The 15,057-nt window shown below is 37.8% G+C and overlaps 1 protein-coding gene across 1 annotated transcript; it reads left to right on the forward strand.

Moving 5' to 3' along the window:
• Window positions 1–9,873: 9,873 nt before the first annotated feature.
• On the forward strand, window positions 9,874–13,797 carry LOC132036684 (LRR receptor-like serine/threonine-protein kinase RPK2). The gene has a single exon (XM_059427062.1). The coding sequence runs from the start codon at window positions 10,118–10,120 to the stop codon at window positions 13,496–13,498; it is 3,381 nt and encodes a 1,126-aa protein (XP_059283045.1). The 5' UTR covers window positions 9,874–10,117; the 3' UTR covers window positions 13,499–13,797.
• Window positions 13,798–15,057: the final 1,260 nt, after the last annotated feature.

The following is a 15,057-nucleotide window of genomic DNA, read 5'->3' on the forward strand; positions in this document are numbered from 1 at the left end:
TTTGGTACCTATATAAGGGGCAAAAACCCCATTTTTCTGCACTAAAATTCCCCCAAATGTTCCCGAAATTTCAGCAACAAAGAGAGAGTAAAAATACATCACAAAAGTGAGGATTTTGAGTAATTCCAAGTGACGAAGTATTAATTGAGGTCCGGGTAACGTGCAGTTGCGATTGTAGTATTGTCTTGCGTGGAATTGGCTTGGATTCAAAGTGAATATTGAAGATATTGTTGCTTTATCAAGAATAAGGTATGAATTTCTCCTTATTAATATTAATTTCAGTTTATTTACGGAGAAGGAGCTGTAAAATCATTATAAAATGGCTATGTGATGGAAATATAGGACGAACACCATATGGGCTGTTCTATGGAATACGTTGATATGGGAAATGATGTTTTTGTTGTTGGTATCGTTATTGTTATTGTTGGTTGTTGAATTGAGAATTCGGGCTAGGCATATAAATGGGGAAATGTGCCCAATTTTAATACGTAATATAAAATAGTGTAGTTTGAAACTTGGTACAAATGTGTGATAAAGAGGCTAACGTTAGTGTGAATCCTCTTAAATGTAGACTCGCGAATTCGGATGAATAAGTGCGGATAACTGGAGGCTGGACAGGTATGTTAAGGCTAGTCCCTTTCTTTTAAAGGCATGATTCCTTTCTCATGAATACGATTAGTACATAAACACGAGCGCTCCATAACAAATTCCATTGCATTCCTATGCCTTGTATTTTAAATCTTAAGGTTTTGTCGTTTGATTGATTTTAAGACATTATTTCACCCATCGTCATCGATTAATCCTTTAGACTCGATATGAATTCCATAAACTATTCGGGGGTTAACGACCTTATGTCACCCCGAAGGGCCAAGAACCAGATCCTTGATTTCTCATTCAAAATCTAAGCCTCGAACGTTGTCAAGGAAGGAAAACAGTTCTACGCAAACGGGACATCGTGCTTTCCTTCCGCATCGCGGAAGAAAAGCGGAAGTCCTCAGAACCTTGATGCGGAAGGAAAGCGGAACTCTGCGCCGTCCTTTGTTTTCAGTTCAGCCCAATAATGGTTTCATGACCCTTTGTATGTGAATCCATAAATGTTTTCCAAGAATATTCTTATTCTCAAAAGCTAGAGATTCATGATTTATAGAGTTCTTATGATGCTAAAGATAAACATGTTTTATGATGACGATGATCCTATTTCTAGAAACTCCTATGTTATAATTCCCTACATATGTTTCATAACCTCCTTACTTTTTAAGTTAGAGTTCATGATTCAAAGAATGACTTCTTTCTTGATAATCCATAAATATTTTCCAACATGTCCCTATTTTTCGAGTCAAAGATTTATGATTCTATAAGCTTTATGACAACAACAACGGACATGTTTTTTTTACAATATTAATGACGGTGCTAAAGATGAGAATATTTCTATGATGATTACGACGACGATGATGATTTCATGTTTAAAAGTCCCAAGTTTATAATTTCAATGTGAATATGAGAATGTTAAGTTATTTTCATGATTTTCTTGATTTTTATTCATTGTTGTTGATCTCGCCTTATAATAATTGTTCCTTCAAGGCGAGATAGAGCGATGATGATTATTCCATAATATAATCGGAGCCTACCGACCTTACGTCACTCCGATATAATTGTGGCTTTTGATTGGGCTCTCATGCATGCTTTATATATATGTATGTATTTTCTCACACCGCGCCGCACTATAGTCGGCCGGCATGGCACGTAGATGTGCACACCACCATGCCGGGCATGTTATGATATTGCCCCGGATGCGGGAGGCCCGGACGCGGGCTAATGATGATAACACCGAGCCTTAATGGCCGGGCATGATACTATATATAACACCGAGCCTCAATGGCCGGGCATGATACTTTATATAACACCGAGCCTCAATGGCCGGGCATGGTACTATGTATATGTATAAAACGTTTTTTTTAAAGGCTAAGCATGCATGACATCCGCCTTGGCGAGGCATCCGGATGTACGGTGTTATCTCTCTTACTCCATGTTACCTTCCATATCTATATTATGTTGTTATTCATGCCTTGCATACTCTAAGTACATTATTCGTACCGACGTCCCTTTTGTGGACATCGCGCGTTTCATGCCACGCGTGTATACGAGACGAGTAGAGGATATTAGTAGAAGATGTTCACCGGATTGGCGAGCTCCATTTCCTTCCGGAGTGCTTTGCCGAGTCGAGTATCTATGTTATGGTATCTTGATTTATGTTAGAGACTTTGCGAAACGAGTCACGTATATAACATGTCGATTTGTAAGCGCTCTGAAGTTCGATGTATCATTATGCATTATGTTACAAATTTCATATGTTTCTGATTTTACTTGATTTGAGAAAGACGAAAAGCATGTTTTTTTTAAAAGCTTTCATTATGCACTCATTTCATGATTTAAGAGTCCAGTAAGATTATGAGTATAACGAGAACCAGTGGGTTCGCTCGGCCCTAAGTAAGGGTCGGGTGCCCATCATGCCCTATCAAAAGTTGAGGTGTGACATTCATATATCCAAGTTTGCCCATAAATGCAATCCTAATTGGATCTTGCTTCTAGCCCTCTATTCTCATCCCAATTTCTTATCATTTTAGTTTCTGCATATTTATTTGTTGAATCCATGTCTTCCACAAGCCGAATCGTATCATTTGGTATCAAAGCAAGGTTGAGGTGTTGTTCTATCAATTCTTCAATCCTTGGACGAAAAAAAAAATTGAAAACCAGAAAAATTGGTTTTGTGTGTTGATTTGTGGGAAATTGATGTTAGATTTGAGTTCCTTGATATCAAATCTAGCTAGATCTCGAATTTGGGAGCATTTGGAAGTGTTTGAAGAAATCACCATTTAAGACCTTCAAGCTTTTTGAAGAACTCCAATTGGGTATTTGTGATTGAGGTTGACTTGAGGCTTGATTCGTATTGGGTTTTGTTCTACTCATCAAGGGGAATCTAGATCTGCAATTTGGAGGAAAAACGAGTTGATTTGAAAATTGAGTGTTCTTCATGTTCTTGAGCATCTTCATATCTTTATAGTAAAGAAGAAGACCAAAAAGGGAGTTTCATCCAAAGAAATTAACCTAAGTTGTGAAAAGTTATTTTTCCAACCCAAAAACGAAAGGTCCTAGGTTGAGTGGCCCCAATAGTTCAGCAAAAATCAAAAAATCCGACACAAAGTTCGAGAAAAACATCACAAGAATGCGTGCCTTGCACGTGCGTCTCGTGAGCAACGGGCGTAGCAGATGCGCGTCACACCCTCGACGCGTCCCTAAAGCGCATGGGGCAAATATTTGGTAATTTTTAGAAAAAAATTTAGAGAAGTGTTCGACGTGCGTTGGGCCCGCGACGCACGAGGTTCAGAAATTTTTCAAAAAAATTCTAAGTGTCCAAAACGCTTTGAATCTTTCCTAACTTCTTTTCTTTGATTCTTCTAGCTAATTAACAACTAGTGATTGATTATTACTTGTTGTTAACTAGTTTTTGAGTCCGAATTTCATTTCGTGCCAATTCTTTCAAGCTTTTATAGTTCTAACCTTATTGAAACTTCTTTGGCTCAAGTCCTTTCGTTTAATCGAGTGTCCGTCTTTCAATTAACAAGAATCTATTCTTCTACAAAGATTAACAACCTTGTGAATTGATTTGGATAAGCAGTTCTTGGCCAACTTTGGAAGAAACTTTAGGATTGAGTGGTAAGCTTTAGTGCAAATACGAGTGATGTGAGGAACTTTACTACTAATCTTGTTTGCTCATTTTGTAGGTACAAGAAGGAAAGTCATAAGGAGAGGAGATATAAAGACGTCATCCATAGCTTCAGAATCTTGTGGAGATGATTTGGAGAGTTATGCCTCTAGCAATGGAGGTTATGACTATGATAGTGAAGGAGGCTATGGGGGAGATGATGTGACTTATGACCATGGTCGATATGATGGTGAAGAGTATACCTCTGGAGATGAATATGAGACAAGTGGATCTTATGGGTTTTATAAAGACCGTGAAGGAGTAGAGGAGCATAATGAGGAGTCCTATAGTGAATACGAGAGATATGAAGAGTCTCATACTACACACCATGAACGTAGAGGCGACTTAAGGTATATTCCTTCCTCACACTTACGTTACGAATCACTTGGTGAAAACTTGCATGAATTGGGAAGTTGTGATGAAAATGAGCCTTATGGCTATGCGCTTTGTGGTGAATATGCTCGGGGAGATAATGAATTCGAACATGAAATTTGTGAAAAGTCTTCTAGTGGGTATTCACACACATCATTTTGTGATACTTTCTATACTAAGCAAGATGGTATAAGTGTGTAAATTGGATCAAGTAGGAGTCGTCCTAGAAGAAGAAAGGGATATGTAAGGTTTCAAGTAAGAAATGACCCGAAAAGGCTAATTCTTGAGACAAAAGTAATTCTTCTTGGTAGTGCGGGTATGTCCTTGTGTTTGATGATTGTAGCCACGGCAACTATCTTGACCCTCAAGTGGTTGAGACATTGGGTATAGAGTCTGTGATGACATGAGACCCTTACTATGATCAAAAAGGGTACTTGGTTGATAGGAGCGCAAGAGTGTCCTTTTCCCATGGCAAATATCAAGAGAAGGTTTGGTGTAATGTACTTCCACTGGAAAATTGTCACTTGTGTTTGGGGAATCCTTGGTTCCAAGAACATAAGGTTTCATATGGGCAAGAATGGTACAAGTATGTCGTGGACAAATAGTGGAGTCTTCTTTTTCCACCCATACTCCCTAAAGAAGAAGCAAGCGCCAGTGAACCACTTTCTATAGTGAGTGAACCCGATCCTTTACAACGAGAAGGGATAGGCAAATGTATCAAAGTGATGATAGATCATGTCCACCTATTGAAGGAACGCTTACTCAAGAAGCAACAAATGAAGGAAAAGAAATCCAACCCTTGTGAAGCGAAAGAGAAGATTGAAGTGGAGGGTTTCCCTAACCCTTCTAAAGAAGTACTTAGCACTTGTCCCAACTCCCATAAAATTGAGAGAGAAAAGATTGAGAGGAGTAAGGGAGTGAAAAGTGACAACTCTAGAGTGGAAAAATGAGAAGTTATGAGGAGTGATAGGAGGGAGTTGTCACAACCCCATTCTATCCCTTGTAACTTTTCTTTCTTTTGTAGTTGTATTGATAATTGTGCAGGCATTCTTGTAAGCAAGCCAAATGATGAGCCTCAAACTTTGAAAGTTCACGAGGTAGTTGAGGGCTTCCCGAAGGGACAAATGTGCCTCCAAGATGAAACTCGAGGTGAAGAGGATGTTGTGTGTGAACTTCAAGGTAAAATAGCTAATATTAACACTCTAAATGATGTGAGTGACCATGTTGTTAAAGTAAGTGTGAATGATAGTTTGTCCGTAATTGAGCTTAATGAGTCTTTACCTTGTGTTGTGCTTAGTGAATCTTTATTGATGGTCGACAATGTAGTTGATATGGGTGATCCGACACTAGTTGATCCTATTGATGACCATCTTCATTTTTCTTATAAGATCAATTTGTATCCACCTAGTGTTGTGATTTGCATGATAGTACATTATCATGTGATATGATAGCTCACCCACTAGTTGATCCTAGCGATGACCGAATTGATTCTTCTTGCAAGATCGATTTGCGTCCAACTAGTGTGGATACTTGGTTGATCAATTTGATTGTTATGATAATCCACTAATTGAGGAACCTTGTGGTGTACTTAATGATATAATTGGTCATTTATCTATTCGTGTGCATGAAAGTGTTTTGGGAAATGACCTTTATCTTTATGAGAGTGAAATCGCATGCTTTGACTCTTCATTGTTCATAGACTCTTCTTTCTTAAAAGATAATGTCCTATTCGATGATAACATGACTAGTGAAGGTGATATTCATAGTGGATTGTATTCCAATATTGAGCATGTAGCCACCTTTGGAGGCAATAATGTGTTTTGCAATCCACTATGGGAGGATGATGAGCTTGGTATCGATGACAAGCATGAGGTGGGTGGAGTTCTTGACACCATCCCCGATGACGAAAAGTCTTTCTTGAGGGGTTGTGACCCACTTGATGGACCAATGTCGTGTTTGAAAAAGGCTTTCGAAAATAAATAATGCCCTTTTAAAAAGGGGAGCAATATGAAAGAAACAGAGAATATATGTTGGAAGGACTATGCTAGATCTTCTAGCCTAAGGGGTGAGGAGATGCTACTATTAGCTTGGCATAGGTTGAATGAGCATAATGGTAAAACTCTCTCTTTTGATAATCTTGATTATTTGATTGACTTGTTTGTGAAGTTTCATCAAAAGAGGAGACTTGAAGAGGAGACCTCATTGGACAACAAGTTAGTATGAAGTCACATCTTGTACTTCCTTCACGGATGGTATGTATTCGTGGCTCATGCTTATTCTTGGGCTTTCTAAAGCCATGGAGGTAACTTCTTTATGTGATGAGTACAGTAGTAGCACTTACATCCATATATGTGATTCTTTCTTAGTGTTATTACTTGATTTCATCTTGTGTTTGCATAGAGAATGTAAGCGAAATAGTGTGAGGGATACCTTCGTATTTGACCCCGGTGTTGACTTGGTAGTGAGTCCTTTATTTAGGTGGGCTACTGTGATAGTTAGACTCTTGACTTGGGTTGGACTTATTTGTGATATTGCACTTAGCCATGAGATATTTCACTTGTTTCTAGACTTAATGGGAGATATCGGCCTTTTGATTGTTTGGACCAATGAGAGCTAGCATGATTGTTTTTCTAGGTGCATTGGTTCCTTTGATTTACTCCTGTGTTCCATTGCCTTGAATAGGCAAGTGTCTTTGGCATTATTTTGTTACATGTTCTTTCGAGATCCATATGATGCTTGGTTATATCATAAGAGTGAGCCATTTAGTGTGTTGGTTGCTTGTTATGCCTACTTTAGGTATTATCATTTGCCTTATGATGATTACCTTATTTGTTTTGTGGGAGGATATGTACTCATTCTCTTCTAGATTTTGCAAGGTATGGATTTGAGGACGAATTCTTTTGAAGAAGGGGAGGATGATACGATCCCGAGGAGCACACATGAGCCAAATCAAGTATATGATGTATAGATGATTGCTTAATCGTGTGGAGAGAAGATAAGATGGCAGGACATGATGGTGGCTAGCTATGCAAGAGGCTATTTTACCTTAAAGAAGACTACCAAACAAGGCCTTTACTTCATTAAGGGTATTTTTGTAATAGTTAGTCTAGTTTTCTTTAGCCTAGTAGTATAAATACTCTACTTAGTTTATTTCATTACTTAGATTGGATGAATTATGATTTGAGAATATTATTTGGAATGAGAGTTTGTTTAGCTAGGTAGCTATAGAGTTAGTGATAGTTATAGTTCATCATAGATAGATTCTTTTGTTGGCTATGAACCATTTTCCATTAATTTCATCAAGAGTTGTTCATTTGTGGATATCAATTGAATTTCTCTTGCCTTGATTTCAAATAGTATAGGTTCTCTTAGGTTGAATTCAATTGGGTGGGTTTGGATTTCATATATCCAAGTTTGCCCATAAATCCAATCCTAGTTGGGTCTTGCTTCTATCCTTCTATTCTCATCCCAATTTCTTCAATTCTCACCCCCAATTTCTTGTCATTTTTGTTTTCGCATATTTATTTGTTGAATCTGTATCTTCCACAAGCCGGATCGTATCAGAGGGTGTATCTGTTTTGTAAAGTTATTATTGCTATTTTTAGTAAATGAAGTAATATTACTCCTTTCGTTTAAGTTTATGTGATGTTGTCTATATTAAGAATGAAAGGAAGACTTTTGAAATCTTTGATCTAAAACAAGCCATTGATATTTATGAGACGATAAATCAACTCAATACAGCAACAACATACCAAGTTAAATCGCATAAGTCGGGTCTGGGAGGGTGGTGTGTACTCAGCTTTACCCCTGCTTTTTGATGATAGAAAGACTGTTTCCGATAGACCTTCGACTCAAGTAAAGGTAAAATGAGAAGCTTAAAGTTAAATTAAATTGTTACTAAATGTATAGTTGCATCATTTTCCTTTTGGAACTTACTGAAAAAAAACTATCATATAAATTAGAACAAATTTTTTTAATTATGATAAATATAAATTTATTTTCCTATATCTTTGTAAAATTTTCCTAATTTTTTTACCGTCCTCCATATTGATTGGCCAAAGGAGGTAGATATTGACGTGGTGATGCATTTATTGACCGGCATGGTCTCCATCTCTCTCCCCAAAGTATGTGTAGACCTGACCCCACCATCACTCTCTTCAATTGACCCCACAGCCTCAAAAAGAAAAAAAAATGAAAATTATTTTCAGACAAGAACAAAAATGAAAACAGTTGAGCAAAGATTTTTTTTTTTTTTTTTTTTGAGCAAGGAGTTACTAATGGAAATGAACGTACAAAAACAAAGAAAAAAAAAGGGAGAAAAGTTTCATTGAAAATTGAGAAATTGAAAAAAAAAAAAAAAGAATAACACAAACCTCTTAGCTGAATGTTATACAGTTGTAACATTTAACTTAAATATTAAAATATATGATGAAATTAATGTATTAATTTGTACCCAAATTTGTGGGGAATATCTTTTTCTTATCAAAATTGGAGATTAGTTTTCAAAACCTATTCAATTAACTATGGTTAAAATACTTGTTAGTGTGATATAATATGAACCTTTAAAACTTATATAGAACACGTGCCCTTATCTAAATGTGCACTTAAGAAACAACAACAACATACACTATATAGACCTTACCGTACCTTGAAGACCGTTTCTGAATTCAGCTCAAGAAAAGCAACTCCAAATAGGCAGCAAAATAAATAACGGAAGTGAAGAAGCCATGTCATAGCCTATGAAAAAGGAACAGTAAGTACATGAAGTACAAGAAACAATAGATAATACTTGACAAACATCGATGAACAAGAAACTACATGAGTAATATTACAACTACTAGCGAGACAACACTGAACTACTTATTAATCTTCTACCCTAATCTGTGTCTTTTACAACCTCCTATCTAAGGAACCAGAGCCGTAGAATAGAACCCACCAACACTCTCTTCAACTGACCCCACACCCAAAAAAAAAAAAAAAATCAAAAAATGAAAAGTGGAAATATTATTTCAGAAAAAAACGAAAACAAAAACATTTTATTCTCTTAACTATGATTAAAATACTTGTTAGTGTGATATGACCTGAACCTTTAAAATTTAAATAGAATATGTGTCACTCATCTAAATGTCCACTTGAGGATATAAAGAGAAGGTGTAACGGAGAGGATAGAAACATACCCACATCCAGGGGCGGAGCTAGCTAGGCAAAATTACAATGTGTATATATATATATATAGAGTGAGAGAGAGAGAGAGAGAGAGAGAGAGAGTAGATGTTAAACCTCTTTGGCTTTTTCGTGTATTTACTTCTTCATAATTTTGCACCCCTAGGTGAAAATTCCTCCTCCTCCACTTACCCATATCAGGTGTTCATATCAAAGCAATAAATGTATGCCATGTATGAATATACAATAAAATCACTCAATCATGGTTAAGAAATGTATATATGCACTCCATTAAACTACTTAACTACAATAAGTTACATGAGTTTGATGTAAATATCCGATGCTAATAAGTATTTATAAATGGAGAGGTGCCGGAGTCGGAACCGTAGACCAGACCCCCACCATCACTCTCACCCACGACACCCCCAAAAACCAAAAAAAATCAAAAAATAAAATTATTTACAGACAAGAACAAAAACAAAAACAGTAGGGAGCAAAGAATTAAATGGTAAAAAAAAGAAGGTACAAGGAAGCACAAAAGCAAATAATAATAATAATAAAAAAAACAGAGTTAAGAAGTTGATAGAAAATTGAAAAAAAAACAGCAGCAACGCGTTTTCTCTCGTCTGTCTTAAACTTAAGCCTTCTCTCTCCTCTTCTTGACTCTCTCTCTCTCTTCTTCAAGCTGCCCCAAAACAATTAGGGTTAGGGCTAGGGTTTTTGGTTCTCAAAACCCCATTTCTTGATTCTTGATTTTCCATAAGTGGAATTAAGTTGTGTTTTTTTTGCATTTTAGAGGACCCTTTTGGGGTTATAGTAATGGGTCGTTGTTGTTTTGTCATCAAGTGGTACAGATATCAGTTTTTTTCCATTATTTTTGCTTTCTTTTTAGCTCATGGTTATGTAGTTTCATCAGATTCAGATAAATCAGCACTTTTGGAGTTAAAGGCTTCACTTTTAGACCCTTTTGGAGTGATTTCTAGCTGGAGAAATAACACTGATCACTGTTCTTGGTTTGGTGTGTCATGTGATGGAAGTAGCTCAAGTGTTGTTGCTTTGAACATCAGTGGAGGTAATTTGGGTTCTTTATCTTGTGCTAAAATTGCTCAATTTCCTTTATATGGTTTTGGGGTTAAAAGGGTTTGTGTTAATAATAATAATAATAATAATAGTGTTAAGCTTGTTGGTAAAGTACCTGTTGCAATTTCAAGATTGACTCAACTAAAGGTTTTATCTTTGCCTTTTAATGAATTGAGTGGTGAAATTCCTTTGGGGATTTGGGGTATGGAGAATCTTGAAGTTTTGGATCTGGAAGGGAATTTGGTTAGTGGGTATTTGCCATCTGAGTTTAAGGGGTTGAGGAAATTGAGGGTTTTGAACTTGGGCTTTAATAAGATTGTTGGTGGTATTCCTGATTCGTTGTCGAATTGTGTTGCTTTGCAAAGCTTGAATCTTGCTGGAAATGGAGTGAACGGGAGCATTCCCGCGTTTGTTGGTGGATTTGGAGATCTGAGGGGAATGTACCTGTCGTTTAATCAGCTTACCGGGTCTATTCCCGGTGAGATTGGGCGTTCTTGTGAGAAGCTTGAAGTTCTAGAGATGGCGGGTAATTTCTTAGTTGAGGCTGTTCCGAAAAGTTTAGGGAATTGCAGACGGTTGCAGTCGCTTGTATTGTATTCGAATTTGTTGGAAGAGGGTATTCCAGCTGAACTTGGTCAATTAACTGAGCTCAAGATTCTTGATGTGTCTAGGAACAGCCTAAGTGGGCCGATACCATCTGAGCTAGGAAACTGCTCCAAACTATCCATTCTTGTACTGTCAAATTTGTGGGATCCTCTTCCAAATGCATCTGACGCTTCTGAAAGATTGGCTTATACTACTGATGAGTACAACTTTTTTGAAGGCACAATCCCATCAGAGATTACAAGGCTTCCTAGTTTGAGGATGATATGGGCTCCTAGGTCAACTCTTTCAGGAAAATTTCCTGGTAGTTGGGGTGCTTGTGACAGTTTGGAGATGGTGAATTTGGCTCAAAATTATTATACAGGAGAGATCTCTGAGGAATTAGGTAGCTGTCAGAAGCTGCGTTTTCTTGACTTGAGCTCAAATAGGTTGACTGGACAGCTTGTTGAGAAACTACCAGTTCCTTGCATGTTTGTGTTCGATGTGAGTGAGAATTATCTCTCTGGTTCACTTCCAAGTTTTTCCAATTACAGTTGTGCTGCTCATAGTGGTGGAGATCCATTTGATACATCATCTGCATATCTAGCGCATTTTACCAGTAAAAGTGTTCTGGACACTACTACATTGTTTGGAGGTGATGGTGACCATGCAGTATTTCATAATTTCGGCGGTAACAACTTCACGGGAAATTTACCGCCTTCCATGCTTATTGCACCTGAAATGTTAGGCAAGCAAATTGTTTACGCATTTCTTGCTGGTGGTAACAGGTTTACTGGACCTTTTCCTGGTGACTTGTTCGTGAAATGTCATGAATTGAAAGGTATGATTGTTAATGTAAGCAATAACGCATTGTCTGGTCAAATTCCAGAGGATATTGGTGCACTCTGTGGGTCTCTTAAGCTGTTGGATGGCTCCAAAAATCAGATTGGTGGAACAATTCCTCCGAGTATAGGGAATCTGGTTTCTTTGGTTGCTCTTAATTTAAGTTGGAACCTTCTACGAGGCCCAATTCCTAGCAGTCTTGGCCAGATAAAGGATCTCAATTACCTCTCTTTAGCTGGCAATAAACTGGTTGGCTCCATCCCCTCAAGTTTCGGGCAATTGCACTCTTTAGAAGCGCTTGAACTTTCTTCGAATTCTTTGACTGGTGAAATTCCAAACAATCTGGTGAATTTGAGGAATTTGACTGCCCTTCTTCTCAACAACAACAACTTGTCAGGGAAAATACCTTCAGGATTGGCCAATGTGACCACACTGGCAGCATTTAACGTGTCCTTCAATAATCTGTCTGGGCCACTGCCTCTTAACAAAGATTTGATGAGATGCAATAGTATTCAGGGTAACCCCTTTCTGCAACCTTGCCGTGCATTATCTCTATCAACACCTACGGATCAGCAGGGCAGAATAGGGGACTCACAAGATTCTGCTGCGTCTCCGTCAGGTTCATCAACCCAAAAAGGAGGGAGTAGTCGTTTCAACTCGATAGAGATTGCATCCATAACATCTGCTGCAGCTATTGTGTCGGTTCTTCTTGCTTTGATAGTCCTATTCTTTTACACCAGAAAATGGAATCCAAGATCTAGAGTTGCTGGATCTACCAGGAAAGAGGTTACAGTTTTTACAGAAGTTGCGGTTCCTTTGACGTTTGAGAATGTCGTGCGGGCTACAGGGAGCTTCAATGCTAGCAATTGCATAGGCAGTGGAGGTTTCGGAGCAACATACAAAGCGGAAATCGCGTCAGGGTTCCTAGTGGCGGTAAAGCGACTTGCAGTAGGACGTTTCCAAGGGATTCAACAGTTTGATGCAGAAATCAGAACTTTAGGGAGGCTTCGACACCCAAACCTCGTAACTCTGATAGGATATCATAACAGTGAAACAGAAATGTTTCTAATCTATAACTATTTGCCAGGTGGCAATTTGGAAAAGTTTATTCAGGAGAGGTCTACGAGGGCTGTCGACTGGAGGGTACTTCACAAAATTGCTTTGGACATAGCCCGTGCACTTGCTTACCTGCACGATCAGTGTGTGCCACGTGTGCTTCATCGTGATGTAAAGCCAAGCAATATCCTATTGGATGAGGACCATACTGCATATTTATCTGATTTTGGTTTGGCTAGATTGCTTGGAACTTCAGAGACACATGCCACTACTGGTGTGGCCGGAACTTTTGGATATGTTGCTCCTGAATATGCCATGACTTGTCGCGTATCGGACAAGGCTGACGTGTACAGTTATGGGGTTGTGTTGCTTGAGTTGATATCGGATAAGAAAGCACTTGATCCGTCGTTCTCTCCTTATGGGAACGGGTTCAATATTGTTGCGTGGGCATGCATGCTTTTACGCCAGGGGCGTGCCAAGGAGTTCTTTACTGCGGGTCTATGGGATTCTGGCCCACATGATGATTTGGTTGAGGTACTACACTTGGCTGTTGTCTGCACAGTTGACTTGCTTTCTACGAGACCTACGATGAAGCAAGTAGTAAGACGGTTGAAGCAACTTCAGCCCCCGCCGTGTTAGCTTGCTGCATAGCTTTGGATAGGATGGTTTAGCCCAATTGTAATTTTATAAACTTGGCACTTGATAGTAAGGTGTATTTGGGAGTCTGTCTCCTATTAGGTTCAGATTTCAATTTGTAGCCAGCCTGCTTGTGAATTTGTAGTATATAGCCAGCCTTTGCCCCCATTTTTCCATTGCCATGTCCCTAATTAGGAGGTGTGCAGATTCATCTGCAGAAGAGTGCAGATACTTGTATGCATGTATCCACATTTTTATTTGTTAGTTAAATAAGAGCAAAAAGATAGGGAGGATTTCTACTAGCCTCTTCTTTAATTTTCTTTTCTTGTAGGGGATCAATGAAAGCTGCAGAGGGGTAAACCTGCTACTGTACATGTGAAACTTGATCTGTGAGTTAGGCGCATGTCACGAGTTCAAATATTGTTGGAAATAAAAATTTGGTACTTAGGTAAATAAGGGCAGATGATTTCACTGGTCTTCTACTAGATCTCGGCAATTTTTTGGGTTATATAAAAAGAGCGTGAATACATTTGACTTTCACTAAGTTCTTACCGTTTTTAAGTTTCATACTTAAACTGTGTAGTGGTCGTTTGGTACGCGGATAAAGTTATCTTTGGGATTATAATCTTGGGACTAAATAACCTCTGGATTATTTAGTACTTATTCTTTATTTGGTTCATTGGATTAAAGGTGGGATATACCACGTATAATCCAAAGCATATGCTTGGTATTAGTTATACCACCTAGGAGATGGGATAATATTATTCAAGATTATGGTATAGTTTTATACCGAGACTAATTAATAACTCAAATCAAATATGGTATAAATTTAATCCAAAAATTTAATACCGATATATCCTGCCTTAAACCGTCTACCCAACGACCGGACTTGAGGTGTTTAAAATCGACCCGATTGGATATGAGTTAGGTGTGGTGTCACGCTCCAATACAAAAGTAGCACGACACGTAGCATTATATCTTCCGCCCAAAATTAAAATCTTCTTGTAATTAATACCAAAAATCAATTGAATGGTTAAAAGTAATCTAAAAAGTGGAAGATTAAATCTCTTTGCTCCATTTTTCTTTCATGCCAAGCTCTAATTGCTGAATTTGAAATAGATCTAAGGTTCCATTTCAACTGAACTTCGATTTCACCATGTGATTGATTTTTTTCATTACGAGATTTAGGATAAATGAGATGAAACCCAAATGTGCAAACTCATTTGGCTAGGCTAGGGTGTTCTTCCAATAATATTGGCAAAAAATTGAAGAAGAATAATGAAGAATGGGAAGAAAAAAATTCGAGATGAAACCTCAAATGTGCAAATCCAAATCTGTTCGGTTGAGAAAGAAAGTGAAGATATGGGGTGTGTTTGCTACCGAGGAAAACATTTTTATGATGAAAAATGTTTTTTATGTTTTCATGTTTAGTTGGTTAAAATATTTTTTCTAGTAAAAAAAATTTCTTAACAATAAGGTAAATGACTTCTCTAATGAAGCAAAAAACTATAAAAATAGTGTTAATACTACCAATAAGAAAAAGTAGAAACATATACACAGAT

The sequence above is a fragment of the Lycium ferocissimum genome, chromosome 11, assembly GCF_029784015.1.
Source record: "Lycium ferocissimum isolate CSIRO_LF1 chromosome 11, AGI_CSIRO_Lferr_CH_V1, whole genome shotgun sequence".
NCBI lineage: Eukaryota > Viridiplantae > Streptophyta > Magnoliopsida > Solanales > Solanaceae > Lycium > Lycium ferocissimum.